Raw genomic sequence first — 26,755 nt, forward strand, 5'->3', positions numbered from 1 at the left:
ATGTCTGAAGAGAGCAGCCAGCACAGGAGCCCACCAATCTTTGTAGAGCTTCAGAAGTTCCGGCGGGATACAATCGTTTCCAGGTGCTTTCCCGCATTTCAGTTGCATGATTAATTGCTCTATCTCTTTAGTGGAGACCAGAGACCAGTGTGGTAATGAACCTATTTGAAGGGGGCCTTGGGGAGAGATATCATTATAAAGTGCCCGAAAATGAGTTTCCCATCATTCTTGGGTTATTGAACAGGCCTGAGTGGAGTGTATCTTATTATTTGCTATTGAAATTAGTCTCCAAAAGCTCATTGAGTCGTTGTTCTTCACTGCACTTATTAAAAGTGACCACTTCTTTTGTGTATCAGCCCTTTTTTTTTTATCTAAGAAGGGCTTTATATTCCTTTTTCTTTTTCAATATTTCTATAACCAGGTCTGCAGAGGGATTAGAGCTAGCATATTTTGAAAGAGTAACAAGATGTTTTTTAGCCCTAATACACTCATAATCGAAACCATTTTTTAGGGCGGTAAGATTTTAGTTTTGATCTGGCGTGGTCCGGTTTGGTTATTAAAGCTTTAATTGAGCAAATAAGGATCTCATAGTTCTCAGTGACACAATGGTCTCTATCCTGGTCGGTTAAAACACCGAGTAGATTCCTCCTAGTCACTTTGCCAATCTCTGAGTTATATTCATGTGTGTTCAGGTGTATGTGAAGCAACACTATTCCTAGGGTTCTAGATTGCCCACCCAACCATCAAAAGTCAAAAGAGTCTGAGGAAGCCAGTTCCAGTTGACAGTTGGTCAGGAGTCGTATTTTCAAATTTCTAGTTTTAAATAGTTTTTCTCTCTTTTGGTTAGAAGTAGGACAATCATTCTTTAGCAAAAGGACATTTAGCAGCACAGTATAGCTCAACGTTGCCTGGAAAAAGAAACTGGCAGGAATACAGAACAAGGATGCAGAGGTGAAGGGAGAGAGCAGCTAAATAGACCTGGTGCAGTAGGGAAGCAGCAATTTATTAGACCCTTCCCCTCCCCAGGAAGCCCTCTGGGCCACCTGAAAATCTGCACAGCACTCAGGGACATATTTTCAGGTGGAACACCTGAAGAGAGGGCTTTTGGGGGGAGGGGAATGTGCAGAAAATTGCTACTTCCCTGCTGAGCATGTGCAGTTAGTTAGGCAGTTCTGTTAGATGGCTTTCTTGCTGCACTGCCACAAGAAACATTCCCCGGTGTTTGGGCAAAACCCTTGTGGTTGTCCGTGCTCTGGAGATAGCGCTTCTGCTAATGTCATAGGTGTTCAGCTGTGTATGCAGGGAACAGGGGATAGAGAGGACCTCATTCAGGTCTGTCATAATACTCCCTGCTGGTGTATGGTGGAGGGGTGGGGGTTTGCATCCGGACAGACAGTGGATAATACTCTTTTTATTCCTCCCCAATTGTTCTTTCCAGTGCATGACTCTACTCCTGCCTCCCCTGAGTGGAGGCTGTCTTTGAAGCTCTATTAGAGTCAAAACCTCTGAAAGGAAAATCAGACACACCAATACAAATATTCTCAGCAGGAATATTGATCGATATTGCTACATCTTTCACATTAACCTATGATCTTAGGAACTCACCCTCATATTGTCGAAATGGAGAGGATGCCACCTTTTCTTTATGGAGGGCAGCAGCATCTCTAAGACCTCCTTTGTCATACAGCTGTATGACAAATGGCAATAGTAAAGTATAGATCAGTGGTAGAGCATCTTTTTTTCATGCAGTGGGTCCAAGGTTCAATCCATGACACCTCCAGGTTGGGCTGGGAAAGACTCCAGCCTGGAACTTTGGATAGCCATCACCAGTCAATGTAGACACCACTGAGCAATAGTATGACTCGGATTAGACCAGTTTCCTATGTCCCTAGGAATTCATGAAGGGGAGCTTTCTCCCAATGGCTGCATATCAACAATGGGGAAAGATGTACTGGCTGCATATCTGTATGTCAGAAAAAATATACAGTTGGGCTTAAAGTCATTCAACTATGTTTGTTTGTTTAACACATTTGTATTCTGCCCAAAATGCAAGTCTCTGGGCGGTTTACAACAAAACAATAAAAACAACCAATAAAAAGATTAAAACATTTCAACCATTAAAATTTAAAATGTTAAAACTATTAAAAACACAATCAACCTATTATATGTTGTCTTCCATACTTGCAAGCAGAATAAATAGAAATGCAATAGACTTGTTTTGCTGATCTATGCATGTAAAACTACATTAAAATCTCATTGCAGTTTAATGCCTAAAAATTACCAGCATGTTCTTGCCTTCATCTTTGCAATTCAAGAGATCAACAGGAATGACCATCTCTTACCCAATATCACACTGGGATTGGAAATCTATGACAATGTTTTCAATCCGCTGAGAGCCGTTGGGAACACTCTGCAGTTCCTCTTCACAGGGCAGGGGAATCCCTTCAATTACAACTGTGATGGGAAGCAGCAGCTAGTCCTTGCCATTGGTGGGCTCACCTCCCCAAATTCCATGCAGATGGCCAGTGTCTTCAATACCTACAAGATCCCACAGGTATGTCTGTTCCTACAGAGGAGTAGCTGTAGTCATTCAGAAATGGCTACGTTCCTGAGGTAGCTCAGTTTGGAAGCAGCTTTTGAGAAGAAAGGGCTTCCTTGTCTGGAGGAGGAAAACGTCTGTTTTCTTTCCTAAAGAAGAAACCAAGAGGGCAAGCAAACCAACCAACAAGGGGGAAAGGAGAAGGTAAGTTTCTTAGGGTTAGTCTTTTATAGGGTTTAATTTCTGGCTGTACCCCTACTAATTGTGCAAAGAGGCACCTTTTTGATGTGGTGATTAACTTTATTTAGCAGAGGGAGAGTAACTGGCCTGATCCAACCACAGCACAGTATCTTCAATGACTGTTGCTGATGTCTATATTTCTTTTTAGATTGTGAGCCCTTCAGGGACAGGGATTCATCTTATTTATTTATTATTTCTCTATGTAAACCACTCTGGATACTTTTGCTGAGAAGTGGTATATAGATATTTGTTGTTGTTGGCTGGCTAGGGGTTCATTTTTGACAGGGCAGTTTCAATTTCAGTTTCAGTTGTGCCTAGAGAGAAAATGGGTGGGGATTAGCTACCGCTATGCTCTGAATGTGGCTCTTTTTGGAAGCCACCCTTGAGAAGACAATGCTGAGACAAGGGCAGTTTTTCTTTTTGGAGATCTGTGAGCAGGAGTTTGGTAACAGACATCAAATGAGTTTTGTGAGGGGTTTAGTAGGGAAGTTGCATGTGGGCCCAGAAGTGGTCTCCCTTTATCAGAAACAAGACACCAAGCATGAAAAAGTGAGTACTGCCCCACTTTTGTAACTTTCCTAGAGGAAGAGCTTGATACCTTTAATTAGATGATGATTGCAGCTTAGACCAATCTGTGAAGGAAACAATCTCTATGTCTGCATTCACACAGAACATGAAACCGGAGGTGAAGTGACCTCCAGTTTCAAGAACTGTATGTCTGTTTGTGGACAACCACAATTTCAACAGAAAATGAAGTTGAGGTTTTCCTCCTCTGAGAGTGATTTGCAGTTTTGGTTTGTAATGAGGACCACCACCTGGACAGTTCCACCTGAGGACTTGGAACCAGAGTTCCAAACCACAGTTTGTTCTATGCAAATTCAGCCACTATATTCTAAATTCTAAATAACCAATAAAACCAGTTATGAAGCAAGAATGCCCGCTGAAGAGGGGGTGCCTCCCAGAGTGTGACTATCTGCCTGAGGTACAGAAGTTGTGGGTGTGCGTTCGGTGCAAAGAGCTCCTGGCTCTCAGGTAACAAGTGCAAAGAGCTCCTGGCTCTCAGGTAACAAGTGCATTCTCTTGAAGCAAAGATGGCGGACCTGGAGAAGCTCAGGGAAGCAGAGAGGTTTGTGAATGAGGCCCTCAGGAATGTGATAGCGGCATCCTATTCCCATGCTCACAGCTCCTCTACTCTCATAGATGATGATGATGATGATGATGATGATGAAGATGATTAATTCAATTTCTATACCGCCCTTCCAAAAATGGTTCAGGGCAGTTTACACAGAGAAATAATAAATAAATAAATAAGATGGCTCCCTGTCCCCAAAGGGCTCACATTCTAAAAAAAAAAGTGAGATAGAAACCAGCAACAGTCACTGGACGTACTGTGCTGGGGGCGGATAGGGCCAATTACTCTCCCCCTGCTAAATAAAGAGAATCACCACAGTGAAAGGTGCCTCTTTGCCCAATTAGCAGGGTTGAAGATCTTAGGGATGTAGGGCATCAGTCTGAAGAAGTGAGGACTACTCTCTTAGAAGGGACACCTTCTTTGGGTAGTGCTCCCAAATCCTCTCACACATAGGATACTCCTCCGGGGATTGGGGGCCTCCTAGTAGTGGGCAATTTGATAATTAGGAACTGGGGAAGAAGAGTGAAACAAAGATGATCAGGGGCATGGTGCACCTTTCTTATAAGGTAAGTCTACAATGTCTGGGGCTTTTTAGTTTGGAAAAGGGGTGGCTATGGGGAGACATGATGGACGTTTATAAAATTATGAATGGAAAAGAGAGAGTGGACAGAGAGAAATCTTTCTCCCTCTCTAACAAATCTCATGGGTCTGAAGGCCAGGTAAAATAGGACCAACTAAAGGAAGTCATTTTTCACAGAGCAGAAAATTAATCTATGGAATTCTCTGCTATGGGATGTGGCAAATATACAGTAGAACCAAAAAAAAAAAAAGGCATGCCCTTACCTCTTGCCAGTTGGCTTCTCAGAGGCATCTGGTAGGCCACTGTGTGAAACAGCAAGGCTGTTCTTATGTTCTTGAATGGAAAGGTTTTCATCCCCTTCCAAGTCCTTAGAGTGTTTTCTCAAAAAATTAAGGAATAATTACTCAGTCCACTGTGCAATGTCTTGTTTTCAATACATTATTATTGTCATTTTCTTTCAATATTAGGGCCACAACTCCCCTGAGCACATTTTCTTTCAATCTGTGTTTCAACCTTGCCCCAGCTTTCACTTTCACGTAGGAATAGTCTTTAATTTTTCTTCATCCTGTTTAGAATCCTATCCCAGTATAAGACTCAATGGTACCAGTCGTTCCTACTCAAAATAGAAGTATTGTCTTATCTGATATATTTGATGGAAGCTGAAATTTAGTGAATTGAAGAAGTAATACCTTAATCAAGAACAAAGGGATGTCCTTGTAATACTGTTTTTAAAAAACAAAAAACAATTTCCCCCCCCTTTTAGCTGAGTTATGGATCTTTTGACCCTGTGCTAAGTGATCAAACCCGGTTCCCTTTTTTCTTCCGGATGGTTCCAAGTGAAGACCTTCAATATATCGGGATTATTTTTCTGCTGAAGCATTTCAAGTGGAATTGGATCGGTCTGCTCACATCAGATGATGAAAGTGGAGAAACATTTCTTCAAAATATGAGACCAAGACTTCTCCAGAGCAATATTTGTATTGCTTTGGCACAATCCATTCCAAAAGTAACGAGTCACACATTAAATACACACACTAAAAAAATGCTGGTGGAAATAGCTAATGCTGTCTGGAAGGAAGCAAAGATGAATGTGGTTCTTGTCTATGGGGATATTCATTCTGTGGAGGGTTTACGAATAATCTTAGAATCCTACGAATTTCATCATAAGCTTCCATTGCAGAGAGTGTGGCTCATAACTGCTCAGTGGGATTGCACAACTCTTTCTTCATGGAATAAATTCACAGGGAAATCCTTCAATGGTTCTTTGTCATTCACACTTCACACAAAAGTGGTTCCAGGATTTCAGGAGTTCCTGGAGAGCATAAATCCATACCACTCTATGATATTTTTCATCCATCAGTTCTGGTCGTATGCTTTTCTCTGTTCACTCCCAAAGCATGGCTTATATGTTCCAAATCAAGACAACTGCACTGGGGAGGAGAAACTGGGGAGCCTCCCTGAATCTGTGCTTGAAATGGGCATGTCTGGGCAGAGCTATAACATCTACAATGCTGTTTATGCTGTAGCACATGCTCTCCATACTATGTATTCTTCGAAAACTAAACAGAAGGAAATGGAGAAACTCGGGGGAAAGAGTCTTCTGTTACGGCCTGTATGTGTTTCCTCCTCCTTGTTTGCATTTCACTTCTCATTGCATTAGTTCATAACTCATAATAGCAGTTCTGTGATATAATGTCTGATTGTGGCATGCAGTTCCTGACATCCTGACTAACAAAGCACTGGTGAAGCAGTGTGAGGTAGCTTTGGCTGAGAGAGAAGAAACACCCAGAATCACCCATGAACTTCATGGCTAAATGGGGATTTGAATCTCAATTTGGGAAATTCAATTGGAAATCAAATCAAATTGCCCTTTTATGGGGTGACACAATTATTATGCTTTTCAACAAAAATAAATTTCAGGAAGCAAACCTTATATCAAACATCTTGTAAATGTTTATTCAATATTCAGTATTGTTTGATGTTTTAATTAATAAGTGAATATTCACTGCTGTAAGATCCTGTACTACTCATCAACAGGAATTGCTGTTGCTTCCCGTGGCTTGCTACCAATATAAACATGCTTAAAGGTATATTCCTGATAGGTATATAGTATATCTTCTCAGCGACATCTTCCAGTTGGTGATCAAGGGATTTGTGGTTAAAGTGATAATGTTAATGCAATTTTCCACAATTTGACCCAGGGTGTGAACTTTTTCTCCTCCCAATTAGCTTCATGCTTTTCTGAGCAATATCCATTTCAACAATAGTGCTGGGGAAGAAATCTTTTTTGATGAGGAAGGGAGCCTGCCATCAGGATACGATATCATCAACTTGGTCACATTCCCCAATGACACCTTCCAGAAAGTCCAAACTGGAAGGATGGATCCCCTGGCTCGTGAAGGAAAAAGGTTCACCATGAATGCAAGTGCTACGGTATGGAACCACAAGTTTAAAGAGGTATGGAGACCTGTCCCGCCTCACCTTGCTAGTTTCCCTGACTTTAAGGGGTTTTCTCACAACCCAGCTCCAATATCAGGAGTCAAGAGGGTTGGGAGGGAGAAATGGGCTGAAAGGAATGGAGTGCCATGATGGGGGATGCTCTGCTTCTCTCCTCTGGGCAATGCTCCGGCAGTCTCAGATTGAGGACTCCAGCAGTAGGGTCCAGGTGACCTCCCCCCACCCCCAACAGAGGAAATTATCAGCCTGACCCAAGACTTGCCTTGACCATGTTTGATGCCTCTGACCTCTTTTTGTCTGCCTGCAGTCAGACCCAACTTGGCTTTTGCCTGGTTCAGGGAATAGAGCCTGAATATGTGGATATTTGGTTTTGAGAATAATAGAAGTGGGGGAAATCGGAACATACTTCCTTGTTGTTCCTGTTAGATGCAACCCCGTTCCCGGTGTGTCGAGAGCTGCCATCTTGGATCCAGCATGATTGCCCAGCAGGGAAGACAAGTTTGTTGCTATGATTGTGCTCAGTGTCCTGCGGGAAGGATTTCAATACAGATTGGTAAAAATATATATATTGGGAAACCAAATCCAAATGTTTAAAATTCTCTATCTTATTTTCTACATCAAATAGATGACTGAATTTCTCAACATACTTCTGTTGAACTCAAGTACCCTCTGTGCACTACACCTCCACTCACCCTGGGCCACCCCAGCACCCCCCAAGTGCAGTTATGGGGCTGCTGAAACCTCCATTATTGCCTATTGAGAAAAACTAGGGGTGAGTCCGAACCGGTCCGGCGGCCATTCTAAGGAATGGCCGAACTGCCGGACCGGTTCGGCCCTTGCTGGTTCGGGTCCGGGTGGGGGGTATAACTTTAAGGGCGGGAGGGCTTTCTTACCCCTCCCGCCTCTTTGCCCCCTCCAACGCCCGTATTTAACTGAATAACGGGGCGCTGGAAACCAGCCGCCCCCGCCCCCGCCCCCCCCCGAGCAGATTTACATGCAAAGGTACCCATACCCCTGCCGCCGCCGCCGTCGCCCGCCCGCCAGCCAGCCAGCCAGCCCTCCCTCCCTCCCTCCCAGCTGCCCGCCCGCCCACCCGAGTCCTTACCCAATGCTTTAGGAGAAAACGAGAGGAGATACCGAACAGAGCTCCTCTCGTTAGGAAGGCCTCCAGCAGATGGATGGCGCTTTGCGCGTGCTCGCATGCGCGCGCCGCAAAGGACACCAATCGCCGGAGGCCCGGTCTACCCGCCTGGAAAAGACATACGAGCGCGCTCAGACATATGAGCGCGCGCAAAGTGCCTTCAGTCTGCTGGAGGCCTTCCTAACGAGAGGAGCTCTGTTCGGTAGCTCCTTTCGTTTTCTCCTAAAGCATTGGGTAAGGACTCGGGCGGGCGGGCAGTTGGGAGGGAGGCAGGGAGGGCTGGCTGGCTGGCTGGCGGGCGGGCGGTGGCGGCAGGGGTATGGGTACCTTTGCATGTAAATCTGTTCGGGGGGGAGCGGCGGCGGGGGCGGCTGGTTTCCAGCGCCCCGTTATTCAGTTAAATACGGGAGCTGGAGGGGGTGAAGAGGCGGGAGGGGTAAGAAAGCCTCCCGCCCTAAAAGAAAGGGCCCCCCTTCGGTGCCGGTCCGGACTGGTCCGGACCGTGCACATCTCTAAGAAAAACCTTAAAGACGCGTAAACTTCAAAAATCACTTTAAAATGATCCCTTTGCCCAATTCCTTTGAAATAATTCTGGTAGCTTACTTGCCCCCTTTGGACACTACCACCCACCACACTCCACCCTGGGCCACCCGTTTCCCCCCAATGCGAAGAGATGCATTTGCTGAAACCTCCATCATTCCCTATTGAGAAAAACCTTAAAGACACTTAAATTTTAAAAATCACTTTAAAAAAAAAACAGCCCCTTTCCCAATTCCTTAGAAATAATTCTGGTAGCTTCCTTGCCACCACTAGGCACTAACACCAACTATACTCCAACCTGGGCCATCCCTTTCCCCCTGACATGAAGGAGAAAATCTTAAAGATGTGTGAACTTCAAAAAAATCACCAAAAATCAGTCCTTTGCTCAATTCCTCTGAAATTTGAGTGGTAGCCTCCACCCATTAGGCACTTCCATCCCATACCACTCTTTTGGCTCCAGGACGAGTTTCTTTGGATGATAATCAGTTCATATTCAGATTTGGATTAATTCGGAACCGAATCGAATCTAGGGTGATTTGGATGGGTCTGATTTGGACCCAAAATGAAACAGAGATGTTTTGATTTGGGTCCAAAATCAAACATCAAATATCCGTAATGCACACCCCTAGTGTAGATCACAGATAAAATGAAATAAATCATTAAATTAAAAACTATAAGAACAGCAAAAATAAGAGTAGCTTAAAATCTATCAACGTCACATGAGAGGGAGCAAACGTTAACAACCTGGTCTGTAGTAAAACAAGCCAGTCAGCAGATTCCAATTAAAGTTGAACAATGTTTGTGTATCTTGGAAAAACAAAGACTTTGTTGATGTATTTCAGATGCAGACCAGTGTGAGATGTGCCCAGAAGATCAATGTCCAAATGAGAAACAGGATCAATGCATCCCCAAAATAATAACTTATTTATCCTATGGAGAACCATTGGGAGTTTTGATTTGGGTCCAAATTGGAACAGAGAAAATCCGAAATGCACACCCCTAGTGTAGAACACAGATAAAATGAAATAAATCATTAAATTAAAAACTATAAGAACAGCAAAAGTAAGAGCAGCTTAAAATCTATCAACATCACGTGAGAGGGAGGAAACGTTAACAACCCGCTTTGTAGTAAAACAAACCAGTCAACAGATTCGTTAAAGTTGAACAATGTTTGTGTATCTTGACAAAACAAAGACTTTGTTGATGTATTTCAGATGCAGACAAGTGTGAGATGTGCCCAGAAGATCAATGTCCAAATGAGAAACAGGATCAATGCATCCCCAAAATAATAACTTATTTATCCTATGGAGAACCATTGGGAGTTTTGATTTGGGTCCAAATTGGAACAGAGAAAATCCGAAATGCACACCCCTAGTGTAGAACACAGATAAAATGAAATAAATCATTAAATTAAAAACTATAAGAACAGCAAAAGTAAGAGCAGCTTAAAATCTATCAACATCACGTGAGAGGGAGGAAACGTTAACAACCCGCTTTGTAGTAAAACAAACCAGTCAACAGATTCGTTAAAGTTGAACAATGTTTGTGTATCTTGGCAAAACAAAGACTTTGTTGATGTATTTCAGATGCAGACCAGTGTGAAATGTGCCCAGAAGATCAATGTCCAAATGAGAAACAGGATCAATGCATCGCCAAAACGATGACCTATTTATCCTATGGAGAACCGTTGGGAGCAGTTTTGATTTCTTTTGCTCTTTTGTTTTCCCTGATCACCTTTGCTGTGATTGGGATCTTTGTTCTGCTCTCCAAAACTCCCATTGTGAAAGCTAATAACTGGAGCATTACCTGTACCCTTCTCTCCTCTCTGCTGCTTTGCTTTCTCTGCTCCTTCCTATTCATTGGTCAGCCTAGGAAGGTGACCTGTCTCCTCAGACAAACCGTGTTTGGCATCACCTTTACTGTCGCAATTTCCTCTGTGTTGGCTAAAACCATCACTGTTGTTCTGGCCTTCCTGGCCACCAAGCCAGGAAACAGGATGAGGAGATGGATAGGGAAGAGGCTGGCAGTATCGGTCATCATTCTCTGTTCACTTATTCAAATTGGAATCTGTGCTGTGTGGCTGGCAAACACTCCCCCTTTCCCAGAGTTTGACATGCACTCTCAGATCAGTGAGATCATTGTGCAATGCAATGAAGGCTCAAACACCATGTTCTACATCGTCCTGGGCTACATGGGTTTTCTGGCCATCATCAGCTTCACTGTGGCCTTCCTTGCGAGAAAGTTACCAGATAGCTTTAATGAAGCCAAGCTGATCACCTTCAGCATGCTGGTCTTCTGCACTGTTTGGATTACTTTTGTCCCAAGCTACTTGAGCACCAAGGGGAAATACATGGTGGCTGTGGAAGTCTTCTCCATCATGGCCTCTAGTGGTGGACTGTTGAGTTGTATCTTCCTCCCCAAATGCTACATTATTATTCTTAGACCTGATCTGAACACCAGAGAGCAACTAGTAAGGAAACAATATTGAGGCACTGGACTCTTTCAGCCTTTTCTTGTTCTTCGGCACCATGTCTCTCATCATTATATTCCCATATTAGTAGTGAAGGAAGGCGTAGATTAGAGAATACAGTCAACATGGGTGGTATCGGTGACTAAGCGTAGGTGATATTGATGGCGTGGGTGATATTGAAACTACTAGAGGGAATACACAGTAGTAAGCATCCTTCTAGCAGAGCAGATCCTTCAGTTTAGTTAAACATACTGGCGTAGCTTATGTCAAGCTGTGAACTTCTATATCTAATTTATCATACATCAATATCGGGACAATGGGGGGAACTGTGGAAGAGCTGCTTCAACAATCATACATATTGCACAGCTCTGGCACTGCTTTGAAGGACACAGCAGCCCTGCAGCACCATGTGTCCAGAATGCAGCACTGGATGTCAGCCAGCCTACAGTGTGGGCCACAGACTAATAGTTCTCTCAAAGAAGGGAGATAACTGTAGACAGGCTTATACTTAAGGTTAGGTGAAAAAAGAATGGCTGACAACCAGACTAACGCAGTGTGTGGCCATCAAATGAAGCACGTGTGTTTGACATGCATTCCACATTCATCCAGATCATGGTGCAGTGCAATGAAGGGTCTGTTACATGGGTTTTCTGGCCATCATCAGCTTCACTGTGGCCTTCCTTGCTAGAATGTTACTGATGGATTTAAATTTATTTATTTATTTATTTATTAAGTATTTAACATATTTTTATACTGCCCAAAACTTACGTCTCTGGGTGGTTTACAACAAGATAAAAACAAAAGTAAAACATTAGTTAAAAACATAAACAAGATATTTTAAACAAAATTTAAAATTTTTGAAACAATATTCTAAAAACAGCATTAAAACAATTTAAAGAGGCCAAGCAGATCACCTTCAGCATGCTGGTCTTCTGCAGTGTTTGCATGTCCTTTGTTCCAAACTACTTGAGCACCAAGGAGAAATACGTGGTGGCCGTAGAGGTCTTCTCCATCTTGGCCTCTAGTGGTGGACTGTTGAGTTGTATCTTCCTCCCCAAATGCTACATTATTATTCTTAGACCTGATCTGGACACCAGAGAGCAGTTTGTATGGGAAAAGAATTGTGGCATTGAAGTCTTTGGTTGTTTTTGTTGAGTAATTTCCTACTATTCCTCCTATTTATTATTTTATTTATTATTTATCATTAAAACTTTTATACTGCCCTTCCAAAAGGCTCAGAGCAGTTTACATTAAAACACCATTAAAATCAGTTAATAATTAAAACAAAAATTATAAAGCATAAAACAATGATTAACAATTAAAAACATTGTAAAATAGCAACTAAATAATCAGAACAATTTAAAAACAAGTTTTAAAAAGCTGAGAAAGCCTGGTTGAAGAGATGTTTTTTCAGAAGTTGTTTAAAAATTGCCAGACATGAGGAGGCTCACATTCCAGAACGGAGCGCATTCCACAATCTCGGGGCAGCAGCCGAGAAGACCCGTCTTTGTGTGGCCACCATATGAGTTGGCAGTAACTGGAGACGGACCTCCTCATAGCGAAGAAGATGCTCTCTTAAATACCCAGGGCCTAAGCCGTTTAGGGCTTTATAAGTTATAACTAGCACTTTGTATTTTGTCAGGTAACCTATTGGCAGCCAGTGTATCTCCATCAGTAAAGGAGTAACGAGGTCTCTCCGAGATGACCCAGAGACCAGCCTGGCTGCCACATTCTGAACCAACTGAAGTCGACCACGTACAAAAGCAGGCCCACGTAGAGCGCATTACAGAAGTCAAGTCTGCAGCTTACCCAGAGGCGTAACTAGGGAAAACGGTGCCTGGGGCAAGCGCTGAAATTGTCATGTGTGTTCCCCCACCACGCACCCCCCCCGCCACCCCCGGAAATATATGGAAATGTGTCACAGCCATAGTCAAATGTGGGTTGTGGGCTGCATCCGTGCAAGTATACTGGGACAGGAAAAAGGAAACATGAGGCTACAAGGCTCTTTAGAAATATATATTTTAAAGAAATGTCTTGCACACCAGCAGCCTAAGTTTGCAGTCCTCATGGCCAGAAAATAAATGCTTTTAAACATAGTATAGTAATAGGTTTTGTGTCCCAAAATGGAAAAGACAAGACAGGTATTCAGAGGCGTAACTAGGGAAAATGGCGCCTAGGACAAGCACTGAAATTGCGCCACTGTCCAAGCAGGAATGATGGGACTTGTAGTCAGCAATATCTGGAAATCCCCGTTAAAAGGAACACTGTACCATCTAGACATGGTTGTTGATCAAAACCTGAAAACATGAGCCATCTCTGTAAAAGACTTAGAACAACAGTCAGGAGTTATGCGAGGATTCCAAGTGTCATTTTCTCTGTCTCCTCTCATTCTTTAAAAAACATGACTTTGTCCTAGAGGATCACCTGCCCAAATAGCCACTAGCAAAACAGGGGAAGAAGAAGGTAGTGGTGGTGGTGGGGGGGTAAATGATTCCTGCCAGCCTTTGTCTTATGATGGCTGTTGGCTCATGATGGGGTATATGTGCATTCACCACACTAGTGCTTACTTTGACACCAAAAGGGAGGAGGATACATTAGTTTGCCACACTAGACAGAGGAATTTGCAACAGGAGCAGATAGCCAAGTTCTGCCTGGGCCAAAACCAGCCCCTGCCAAACTAAGAAATCATTGTAATTTGCCCCTTCCTGTCACAAGCAGTGTGCTGTTCTTTTATTATTGACTCTAACTCTCAGATATCCCAGTCATGGATGGAAAATTCAGGGTCAATTTACAAGAGACACATTTTCTACATGGAAGTTTCTTCTGTGCAGGTGCTGTGCAGAAACCCATGTGTAGTGATCAATACATATGTAACTATTCCGCCAGGGGCATAGCAAGGTTGGAATGGGTCCAGAGACAGGATTTCAAAATGGGCCCCCAGACCCTCAAAGTCCAGGGCCTCCACACACCCCAGGCCCCCAAGGATTTAAGTCTGATATTTCAAAATAAGTATGCTACCTGGAAATACATTTCACTGAATACACGCATGCACACTTCACAGTATATAGTGATATACATTGAGTACTATATATTTGTGCTACTTTTAATGCCTAGAACACACTAGCAATGCTAATTATTAAAATGGACTCCTTGCTGCAGATTAGCAAATGATACTTTCAACCATGCAGGGTGAGCCTATGTTGGTTTTCTCAGAATTCTGAACAAATTCAGTCAAGTTTGATTCCAGGAGTCTTTTCACACCAGGCTTTTAAAGCCCTTTAACACACATCTCCTCTGGAATAGAGGTGCTGCATTCACATGTTGGCCAGATTTACCCTGAAGTCCCTGCAAGTTATTGGGGAGCAGTTCACACACAAGAAAAACAAAACAAAATAAAATCACAACACATGCTTCACAGTTCTCACTCAGACCTTCTGGATTGCAAAACAACTTGAACATAAGTGCATTTATGAATGAATGAATGAATGAATGAATGAATGAAAATAAATAAAATATACTTGTTCCAGAAGTGTTTGTAATTTTCTGACATGAAACAAGCCACCTATAGGCCTTTTAAGATAGTTTTTGTTTTTAAAGCCAGCACATTTTCCAGTCTGTTTTAAATTAAATATTCAGAGACTTCTCAGTCTCGCCCCACCCCCCCATATCAAAGCCCTATGGCAAGCAGATCCCTATATATGGGGGTAACCACAAAAAGGAATTCACAGCCTACCTAGCAATAGCTGTTCTGGATGGTCTGGTCTGGGCAGAGGGTCTGCTGCCTGCTTCCTCCTTCCTTCCTTCCTTGCTTGGGGCCTACTCGAGTTCAGGCTTCAGGGAGGCCTACTGGGAGGCCTCTCTGGAAGCCCCGCCCACCCGCCGATCAGCTGAGAGGCGGGGAGAGAAGAGCTCTGCAGTTTGCAGGCCTTGCCGATCCTAGGCCTCTTTGCCGATCAGCCGGAGCTGGAGGCAAGTGGCTGAGGGGCCCTGGGGCTGGGCAGGTGGGCAATGGGGTGGGGGTGACAGGGACTGGTATGGTGCCCCCACCTCAATGGCTCCTGGGGCACGTGCCCCCCCTGCCCCCCCCCAGTTACGCCTATGAGCTTACCAACAAATGTACCACTGTTTTGAGGTCATTGATCTCAAGAAACGGGCTAGGCTGGGGTATCAGCCGAAGCTGAAAGAAAGCACCCCTGGCCACCACCTCAACCTGAGAAACCAAGGAGAGACGTTGATCCAGAAGTACACCCAGACTGCAAATCTGTCCCTTTTGAGGAATGTGACCCCGTCTAGAACAGGTAGATCAAAATAGTCTCTAAAGTTCTGACCCCGCACAGTAAGTACCTCCGTCTAATTGGGATTTCAGCTTCAGTTTATTCTCCCTCATCCAGCACATTACTGCTTCCAGGCAGGCATTTAGGGAGGATATGCCAACTCCTGAAGAAGTAGACATGGAGAAGTAGATCTGGGTATCATCAGTGTACTAGTAACACCGCTGAACAACACCGCTGGACGTGAACTCGCAGAGGCAATACAGGCAGAAAAGAACCGCTTCTTTGCTGCACGTATCGCCTGAGCATAGATCTTTAAATGTGCTCCATGTAGTAATCTGCCTGATTCAAGTCGAGTCTTTCTCCACTTGCACTCCAGTTGCCTACCTTGCTGCTTCAGTCCCGGTAGATCTTCCGATTACCAAGGGGCCAATTTTGAAGCAGGTCAGAGGGGACGCTTAGGAGCAATCGTGTCTACTGCCCTGGTGAGCAAGTTGTTCCAGTTCTCAACCAGGGCATCAACAGGATCACCAGCAGAGCCAACACTGAATCCCTCGAAGGCTTCTTGGAATCCTACCGGATCCAGTAACCTCTTCGGGCAGACCATTCTAATAGGCCCCTCGCCCCTGCGAAGGTGGAAAGCGGTTGTAATTCCAACCTTAACCAGATGGTGGTCCGTCCATGACAAAGGGGAGATCGTGGGAGTCCCCACCCACGGAACACCACCCTGATCAGAGTCAAAGAACAAATCAAGTGTGTGACCTGCAATATGCGCCGATCCAGAGACTGCTTGGGATAGGCCCATCGTTTTCATGGCCGCTATGAACTCCTGAGCCGCCCTGGACAAATTGGTCCCGAAATGAACATTGAAGTCCCCTAGCACCAAAAGTCTGTGAGACTCCAACGCAACTTCCGCGGCCAAGTCCGTGAGCTCAGTAAGGGATTCTGTTGGGCAACGGGGCAATCGTTACACCAACAGAAGTCCCAAACTATCCCTGGTCCCCAAACTCAAGTACACACATTCAATATGGTCCGATACCCTAACAGGGAGATATTATCCTTATAGACCACAGCCACTCCACCTCCCCTCCAACATCCCCTCACCCACTCCTCTACAGAATATCCTGGAGACAGAAGCTGGGACCAGACTGGGCCACTAGCCTCCCCCAGCCAAGTCTCACTAATACACACCAGGTCGGCCCTTTCATCCATGATCAGATCATGGATGAGTTCTGATTTATTTTGGACCAACCTGGCATTGCAGAGGAGCAAGGTAAGGTTATGTGGGATGTTGGCAGTGCTCCCCGAGGTCAAAGAGCTGGCAGGACAGCTAGAAGGGGAGACAGCTATTAGGTTTCTGACTACCCTTCCCCTGGAACAGCCTTCTGACCTGCCAACGTTATTTCTTCTATTCCCCATCACCACCGGAATAACTGCCCCACATTCAACAAAGGCGCTCCCTGCCTCCCCTTTTCCAGACAAACCCACACACATTGCAACTTCAACCCAACTTCAGCACAATTTAAAACTGATTAAACAGAAGCCCCACTATTGAACGCCTCCCTCTATACAAATAGTTGGACAAAGTGTCCAGCCCTCGCCCTCGTTTCTGCCCCAGTGTGGCTCACCCAAAGGGGTGACCCCGCCACTGAAGGGCCTTATATTATTGGTCAAGCAAAATAAAGATACTATTTCAAATAAAGCCATCACCGTGGGTGCTAAAGTCTGGGAGACATCAAGCTCTGGCTACTTGCACATAAAAATGTCACACAGTTCCTGATTATTTCCCCTTCTTTGTTCATCATTTCATTCCATCTTTCTTATCCTTATTAGTGTCCACACAATTATGTCTGTAACTGTCCCCCATTATCAAATTATCTTTACTTTGAAAATGTACAGAAGGAAGCACTGAAAATATGTTTTGGTTTAGTTTCTGGATGATTTCTCTGCTGTGGTATTGGTTATAATTTTGCCAGTCCCCGCCACCATGCCAGCGCAATGAGGTGGGGTTCTGGGTTGTGCCCCATCACATGAGGCAGTCACAGGCACAATCTTGCCCCCTGCCTCCACATGGCAGGAATCAGTCAATTAGGGAAGGAGGTGGGCCGATTGGGTCCTGGCTGCCTCCGTTCCATTCAGCTTGGCACCAGTGAGGATCACTGCGGTAGCTCTCTCCATAGTGGCCATGTGGACAGGCTGGGACAGGACTGACGAGAAGGGCCATCGCCAGCAGCATCATGGAGGTGGGGGGCGAGTGCATCAGCGGAGAGTGGCGGAGACTTGGGGCCAGTACAATGAGGCAGGGTTGTGCCCCTGGCACATGAGGCAAGCACGGGCACCATCTTGCCTCCCCCTCCACATGGCAGGGATCAGTCAATTAGGGAAGGAGGCAGGCCGATTGGGTCCCGGCTGCCTCCATTCCATTCAGGTGCTCCACAGCTTGGCACCAGTGAGGATCACTGCGGAAGCTCTCTCCATAGTGGCCATGTGGACAGGCTGGGACACGACTGACAAGATGCGCCATCGCCAGCAGCATCACGGAGGTGGGGGCGAGTGCATCAGTAGAGAGTGGCGGTGGCTTGGGGCCAGTGCGATGAGGCGGGGTTGTGCCCCTGGCACATGAGGCAAGCACGGGCACCATCTTGCCTCCCCCTCCACATGGCAGGGATCGGCCAATGAGGGAAAGAGGTGGGGCAATTGGGTCCCGCCTGCCTCCATTCCGTTCAGTTGCTTCACAGCTTAGCACCCACCCATCACCCTGTACGGGGCCAAGTAGGAAATTTTTGGGTCACCCCAGATTGGCACTAGGCATGGCCTTTTTATGCCTACTTCACACTGAGTCCTTTGGCTTTCAGTCATAGGTTGGCACTGAAGGAACCGATCACTTGGCAGGAGAGTGCTGGTGTTGGGTAGGTAGACTGAATAACGGTTTTCAGCTGGAGGCCAATTTGGGGTGGGAGCAGGGCTGGATTAAGCTAGGGTGGGGCCTGTAACATATGTCATAAAGGGGCCCCAAATTTTTAAAATGCACATAAATTTTAAAACATAAATTATTTACTTGCTCAGTAAAGTCATTCAATTTTTTCATTTGCTATACATATCATAGGATAGCCAAGGTAATGTTAAGAATTGCTGCCAGGGCTGGACTGGGCACACTGAGAGGGCAGTGGAATGTATGTGGGGAGTGAGACAGGTTTTGAGCAGAATGGCTACCTAAGGGTGGGAGTATTCATTGCTGCCGAGTGCAGCGGGGCACAGTCAACATGGAGACCAAGGGTCCCTCAATGGTGTGCGCGTGTGCATGTGCTCACACGGTTTTTGATGTAAGCTCAGTTAATTGTAGCTCCCACACAGGTTGAATCAGGAAGGCCATACTCTAAATGCACATGGTGCCCACACACTGCCTTGATACTGTCACTCAGAACAAAACTCACTCCACATACATGGAAAAAAATTAGAGAGAACACTGATTGAGACCAGGGCTCCCAGAAGCATCGTGTATCAATGGGACATATTGCAATACATGCTTGGAGTGCAGAATGTGAAAAAAAATATGCATGAATACAGATCAGCAATCATGTTCACGGGCCACAGATTTCACAAGTGTTGAGCACAACACATGAATACATGAATTGCTGCTGTTCATTCTCAGCTCTACGACTGCAGTGGGGGAGGAAAGGGGGTTAATCTTTGCAAGGGTGACAGCAGTGCCCTCCACCTTTGACCCAGCTTCTGGAGGGGAATATAGTATTTGTGCATACATAGAGATGTACCCCACCCACAATACCTCTGCATATTCCTCCCATCATAATGATAGGCATTTTGCGAGCCAATAAATCATGCAGTAAGGTATGCATGGAAGAATGGGGTGGGTTGAGGAGGTTGAAAGGAGGGATCACTGTTGTATCAGGCAAAAAGGTTTCCCTTCCTACTTCAGATCTGGAAACATAAACCCACACAGACAGGTCATGCCAAAAAATCTGGTCCTGAAGTCATGAATAAGGAGGAAAAGCAAAAACCATTGATGGAAACTTGGAGCCAGTTCATAGTTTCAAATCAATATGAGGAGTCTTTATTGGAGAACTCCATTCTAGATAGGAAAGTGGAGAGACACAATCTCTAATCTAGCTAGCTAGCTGGATGCAGAGAGATGCTGTCTGCATCTTTGCACACATGGCGCAGAGAGCGAGGTGAGTGTGTGTGATAGGGAGAAGAAGGGGGGGCAGGCAGGCAGGAAGTCCCTGAGAGTAGCAATCTACATATCAAAGAGATAGTGTCAGAACAGTAGAGAGAAGGAATGACCAATGTCTTGACCCCTCTAGCCCTCTGACTCACTAGTCTGTCCCCCTCTGTCATTGAGGCATGAGGCAGCACAGAGTCCTTCATTTCCAACAATATGTTCACAGCTTGCCAGCACTATTCAGGAAACTAATCTTGTTGCTCTTTGGAGTCACAGCTAAATTTGAACTAGCAGGTAGCAATGTCTTTTTCAATTAACCCTTGAAAGATATGAGATAAAGGTAAGGATAGCTGTTCCTGAATATTTTCAGAGTGCCTTCCTCCCCTCTGAATATACACAACACACTTCCACATGCTAGGCAGAAAGCCTGGCGTTCAGGCAGAGATTCTCCTGCAGCTTCTCCCCTTGGCAGCTTTTGCCTACATGCATTCCATTTAGAACCGTTATTTAAAGAAGCATAATTACATAACTAACTGTACTGCATTGCTTCTTTCCTCCTAACATTTGTTCTGGATGAACTGAAGATGGGAAGAAGGCAAGGATTTGTTGGCATTGCCCGATATTGCTAATGGGCCTGCCTACTTTGCCGGACCTACTTTTATGCATGGAGAAGAGAGAGTGGACAGAGAGAAATCTTTCTCCCTCTCTAACAAATCTCATGGGTCTGAAGGCCAGGTAAAATAGGACCAACTAAAGGAAGTCATTTTTCACAGAGCAGAAAATTAATCTATGGAATTCTCTGCTATGGGATGTGGCAAATATAGAAAGAAAGAAAAAAGGCATGCCCTTACCTCTTGCCAGTTGGCTTCTCAGAGGCATCTGGTAGGCCACTGTGTGAAACAGCAAAGCTGTTCTTATGTTCTTGAATGGAAAGGTTTTCATCCCCTTCCAAGTCCTTAGAGTGTTTTCAACTTGGTCATCATCAACTTGGTCACATTCCCCAATGACACCATCCAGAAAGTCCATTCTGGAAGGATGGATCCCCTGGCTCGTGAAGGAAAAAGGTTCACCATGAATGGAAGTGCTACTATATGGAACCACAAGTTTAAAGAGGTATGTGGAGACCTGTCCCGCCACACCTTGCTAGGGTCCCTGACTTTAAGCGGTTTTCTCACAACCCAGCTCCAATATCAGGAGTCAAGAGTGTTGGGAGGGAGAAATGGGCTGAAAGGAATGGAGTGCCATGATGGGGGATGCTCTGTTTCTCTCCTCTGGGCAAAGCTCCAGAGGTCTCAGATTGAGGACTCCAGCAATAGGGTCCAGGTGACCTCCCCCACTCCCTGACAGAGGAATTTATCAGCCTGACCCCAGATTTGCCTTGACCATGTTTGATGCCTCTGACCTCTTTTTGTCTGCCTGCAGTCAGACCCACCTTGGCTTTTGCCTGGTTCAGGGAGTAGACCCCTATTCCATACTCTTTATATGTGGATATTTAGTTTTGGGAATAATAGAAGTCGGGGAAAATCAGAACATTCTTCCTTCTTGCTCCTGTTAGATGCAGCCCCGTTCCCGATGTGTTGAGAGCTGCCATCTTGGATCCAGCAGGATTGCCCAGCAGGGAAGACAAGTTTGTTGTTATGATTGTGCTCAGTGTCCTGCGGGGAGGATTTCAACACAGACCAGTAAAAATATGTATATTGTGTAACCAAATCCAAATGTTTAAAATTCTCTATCTTCTTTTCTACATCAAATAGATGAATGAATTTCTCAACATACTTCTGTTGAACTCAAGTACTAGTGCCAAGATCTGAGAGTTTTATTTAGTCTGGCAAATCTTTTCACTTGAAAAACTTTCCCTACTCCTTCTCCAGGAGCAGCAATCTGCCCTCTGCAGCATCATCTAGGATTTAATCTTCAGGTATTAGCACCCTTGCAGGGAAAGGAAACATTTTGTTTTCTAACAACTAAATTCTCAGAATATCTAGGCTTTTCATGTGAAGCCAGAATCTGTAACCTTTCCAAAATTAGAAAGAGTTTATGCAGGATAGAGACTATGGCATTTATGATGAGCATTCCTTTAGTTTAAGTTTTCAGGTGCTGGCCTTTGCAGAAGAATATCCTGGATTCTTTGAAAGTTAAAACAATAAGCTGCAATGGCCGATGTTCCCATTAGAAAAAGCTGATGCTACGTGATATGCATTGATGCTGCTGAAGGGGTCAATGAATGGAACACTGCTACTCACTTGGGGACAGTGAATTTGGATGATCGCCCCTTCCCCCCAGAAGCATTCTTCACCAGTTGGAAATATGTCCCTGAGGGTCATGTAGCTCTCAGGGACATATTTTTGACTGGCGCAGAGCACTTCCGGGGGATAGAAGAGATCATCAAAAATTAATCTCTCTCTCATAGGTGCTGGTGCTGTATTACACTTCATAGGTAGTACCAGCATTTTGCAACTCAACATTTCTGCCAATATAAACAAAATAAATCATTGCCCCCCAAAAAGCCTATAATTGGCACAGTGTCTACAAATGAGAAACATCAACTTGGCTTTTTTGTTTTTAATTGCTTTGCATTGCTTTTTTGTTTTTAATTTTCATATTGCCTCTTGTTAAAATTCTATGTATAATAGGGAAGTGGAAAATGTTTTGGGTGTTCCGGCACCGAAACGAAAAACCCAATCACCATCCTGAAATATTTTGGAGCCGAAACAAATCACCCTTGTTTTGGTTCCAAACATGTTGTCATTTCAGCCCTCCATTTTGTGACCGAGAATGTGCTTCTCCTTTCTCCTCCAATTTGAGTTCTGATGTGTGCTTGAATTTCCTGCCTTTCAGCCTCCCATTGACTTCCGCAAAGTTCCAAAATGTGCGTCTTCTTCCTCCTCCATTGAGTTCGGTGACATGTGCTTGAATTTCCTGCCTTTCAGCCTCCCATTGACTTCAATGCAATGTTCTGATGTGCAAAATAATGCCCATATTTGGCTCTACAGGAGCCAAATTAATCTTCCATTAGCTAAGGGGAGGTGGAGGAGGGGGCAAGGGGGGGGATTTCGGTAGATATTTCAGGAGGGTATTAAAGGGCCAGTAGCCATTTCTTCCTTGCTGTGCCTTGTGTGGGGAGAGAGCTCTTTTTCATGATTGCTCAGCCTTTCCATCACATATCCACCATTGCCTCCAACCATTGTTCAGCATTGCCACCATTGCCACATTTTTTTTCACCAGCAATTTTTTTAATTGAGAAAAATAAGAAGATTCCATCTTTTATTCCTTCTGTCTTGCTAACACGGAAAGCCTGCTACCTGAGCCATCCTTGGACCTTGTCTGGATTCTCTCCTGTATTTGTTGAGAAAGCGTCGGCGAAAAGATGGGTTTTGAGGTGTTTTTTAAAAATTGCCAGAGATGGGGAGGAGATATTAAGGGAGATATTATAATCCACCTCCCCACCAACGTCCCCTCACCCACTCCTCTATAGAATATCCTGGAGGGAGAAACTGGGACCAGAATGGTCCACTAGCCTCCCCCAACCAAGTTTCACTAATACGTACCTGGTCGGCTCCCTCAACAATGATCAAATCAGGGATGAGTTTAGGTTTATTTTGGACCATCTTGGCATTACAGAGGAACAGGGTAAGGCTTTGTGGATTGTTGGCAGTGACCCCCAAGGTCAATGAGCTGGCAGGACAGCCGGAAGGGGAGACCGCTATTAATTTTCTGACTTCCTTCCCCTGGAATGGCCTGCTGACCTGCCAACATTACTTCTTCTATTCCTCACCACTACCAGGATAGCTGTCCCATAGTCAACAAAGGTGATGTCAAAGAGATGTGCCAAAAAATTGTGTGCCACCATTGTTGTTGTTGTCATCATCACTCTTTCAACTTGTGCAGGTGAGAGGGGGGCAAAACCTCACTATTCCACTGGCAGAATATGTTGTTTAGCAGCATCCTTACTTTACTTGCTTTGGAAACCCGGTTCTCTTCTTTGCAAAGCTCTACTGTTGTTGTTGACGTGTGCTGTTAATGCAGATTTGGGACAGAAAGAGTGGGGGTAGTGGTAGTGCTCCAATGGGTGCCTGCCACCACCCAGTTCCCATAGGGATTAGGCAAATGACTGGGTTTTGGTGATTTGTTGAAGTTTGAGTGACTTTGGGGCAGATTCGGGGCGGAAAGGGGACATCTCGGGTGGAAGAGTGGGGTGGGGTGATAGCGCCCCAATGGATGCCTGTCATCACCCAGATCCCAAAGGGATTGGGCAAAGGGATGATTTTCGGTGATTTGTTGAAGTTTCTTTGGGGCAGATTTGAGGCAGAAAGGGGGCATTTGGGGTGGAAGAGTGGGGTGAGGTGGTAGTGCCGTACCCCAGTGGGTGCCTGCCACCACCCAGATCCCAAAGGGATTGGGCAAAGGGCTGATTTTTTGTGATTTGTTGACGTTTATGCGTCTTTAAGGCTTTTCTCCATAGGAATAATGGAGGTTTCAGCAGCCCCATAATTGCACTTGGGGGGCACTGGGGTGGCCCAGAGCAAGTGACGGTGTAGTGCACAGGGGGTGCCAACCACCCCCATGGGTTGCTAACCCATGGGGTACAGGGTTTTGTTGTTTCTGAGGTGTTCTGAGTGTCTATTCTCTGGTAGCATATGGGATTTATAATGACAAACCATGAATCCACTCTCATTTGCTACCAGTGAAACTACACTAAGAACCCCTCAGAAACAACAAAACCCTATACCCCATGGGATAGCAACCCATGCGAGTGGTTGGCACCCTCTGTGCACAAAACCTCCACTCACCCGGGCCACCCCAGCGTCCCCCAATTGCAGTTATGGGGCTGCTGAAACCTCCATTATTCCCTATTGAGAAAAACTTTAAAGACGCATAAACTTCAAAAATCACTTTAAAATGATCCCTTTGCCCAATTCCTTTGAAATAATTCTGGTAGCTTCCTGGCCCCCTTTGGACACTCCCACACACCACACACCACCCTGGGCCACCCATTTCCCCCCAATGTGAAGAGATGCATTTGCTGAAACCTCCATTATTCCCTATTGAGAAAAACCTTAAAGACACTTAAATTTTAAAAATCACTGTTTAAAAAATCAGCCCTTTTCCCAATTCCTTAGAAATAATTCTGGTAGCTTCCTGCCACCACTAGGCACTACCACCAACCACACTCCACCCTGGGCGATCCCTTTCCCCCCAAACTTAAAGGAGAAAATCTTAAAGATGTGTGAACTTCAAAAAATCACCAAAAATCAGTCCTTTGCTCAATTCCTCTGAAATTTGAGTGGTAGCCTCCACCCATTAGGCACTTCCATCCCATACCATTTTTTTGTCTCCAGGACCGGTTTTTTGAATGCTAATCAGTTCATATTCAGATTTGGATTAATTCGGAACCAAATCGAATCTGGGGTGATTTGGATGGGTCTGATTTGGATCCGAAATGAAATAGGGGTGTTTTGATTTGGGTCCAAAATCAAACATCGAATATCTGAAATGCACACCCCTAGTGTAGATCACAGATAAAATGAAATAAATCATTAAATTAAAAACTATAAGAACAGCTAAAGTAAGAGCAGCTTAAAATCTATCAATATCACATGAGAGGGAGCAAACGTTAACAACCCGGTCTGTAGTAAAACAAGCCAGTCAGCAGATTCCAGTTAAAGTTGAACAATGTTTGTGTATCTTGGAAAAACAAAGACTTTGTTGATGTATTTCAGAAATGAAATCTCTGTAATGTGTGTCAGTCCTTTATTACGGTCATGGACCAGTGCATAGCTAAAACATACATACTTACATGCTTACATATAAGAAAAGAGACTTAGCATAATAAAATGGATTATAACACAATAGTACCAAGTTAAAATTAGAACAGTTATGGTGAACTCCAAATAGGTCTGACTGAAAACCTTATTAAACAGGGCACCCTCCATTGCAATCGTGAAACAAGAATCACAGGGGAAGAAAAGAAAAGAACAGAACATTATTAAAAACCTGAGCGGATGGTGCAAATGATATGACAATACCTTGCCATTTTGATGATTAGATGTATTTCAGATGCAGACCAGTGTGAGATGTGCCCAGAAGATCAATGTCCAAATGAGAAACAGGATCAATGCATCGCCAAAACAATGACCTATTTATCCTATGGAGAACATTAGGAGCAATTTTGATTTCTTTTGCTCTTTTGTTTTCCCTGATCACCTTTGCTGTGATTGGGATCTTTGTTCTGCTCCGCAAAACTCCCATTGTGAAAGCCAATAACTGGAGCATTACTTGTACCCTTCTCTCCTCTCTGCTGCTTTGCTTTCTCTGCTCCTTCCTATTCATTGGTCAGCCTAGGAAGGTGACCTGTCTCCTCAGACAAACCGTGTTTGGCATCACCTTTACTGTCGCAATTTCCTCTGTGTTGGCTAAAACCATCACTGTTGTTCTGGCCTTCCTGGCCACGAAGCCGGGAAACAGGATGAGGAGATGGATAGGGAAGAGGCTGGCAGTATCGGTCATCATTCTCTGTTCACTTATTCAAATTGGCATCTGTGCTGTGTGGCTGGCAACCACTCCCCCTTTCCCAGAGTTTGACATGCACTCTCAGATCAGTGAGATCATTGTGCAATGCAATGAAGGCTCAAACACCATGTTCTACATCGTCCTGGGCTACATGGGTTTTCTGGCCATCATCAGCTTCACTGTGGCCTTCCTTGCGAGAAAGTTACCTGATAGCTTTAATGAAGCCAAGCTGATCACCTTCAGCATGCTGGTCTTTTGCAGTGTTTGGGTGACCTTTGTCCCAAGCTACTTGAGCACCAAGGGGAAATACATGGTGGCTGTGGAGCTCTTCTCCATCATGGCCTCTAGTGGTGGACTGTTGAGTTGTATCTTCCTCCCCAAATGCTACATTATTATTCTTAGACCTGATCTGAACACCAGAGAGCAACTAGTAAGGAAACAATATTGAGACACTGGACTCTTTCTGCCTTTTCTTGTTCTTCGGCACCATGTCTCTCATCATTATATTGCCATATTAGTAGTGAAGGAAGGCGTAGATTAGAGAATACAGTCAACATGGGTGGTATCGGTGACTAAGCGTGGGTGATATCGGGACAATGGGGGGAACTGTGGAAGAGCTGCTTGAAGAATGAGCCATATTGCACAGCTCTGGCACTGCTTTGAAGGACACATCAGCCCGGTAGCACCATGTGTCC

The 26,755-nt window shown here is 44.7% G+C and overlaps 1 protein-coding gene across 1 annotated transcript; it reads left to right on the top strand.

Moving 5' to 3' along the window:
• LOC128330919 (vomeronasal type-2 receptor 26-like) lies at positions 1–26,475 on the top strand (the record flags this gene model as incomplete). Its single annotated transcript, XM_053264285.1, has 7 exons — positions 1–83; positions 2,263–2,554; positions 5,255–5,425; positions 5,888–6,103; positions 6,721–6,916; positions 10,216–10,824; positions 26,177–26,475. Coding segments are annotated over exons 1-7 (1,866 nt in total), but the record flags the coding sequence as incomplete, so codon positions are not given.
• Between the last annotated feature and the right edge of the window lie 280 nt (positions 26,476–26,755).

This window comes from Hemicordylus capensis, chromosome 6 (assembly GCF_027244095.1).
Source record: "Hemicordylus capensis ecotype Gifberg chromosome 6, rHemCap1.1.pri, whole genome shotgun sequence".
NCBI lineage: Eukaryota > Metazoa > Chordata > Lepidosauria > Squamata > Cordylidae > Hemicordylus > Hemicordylus capensis.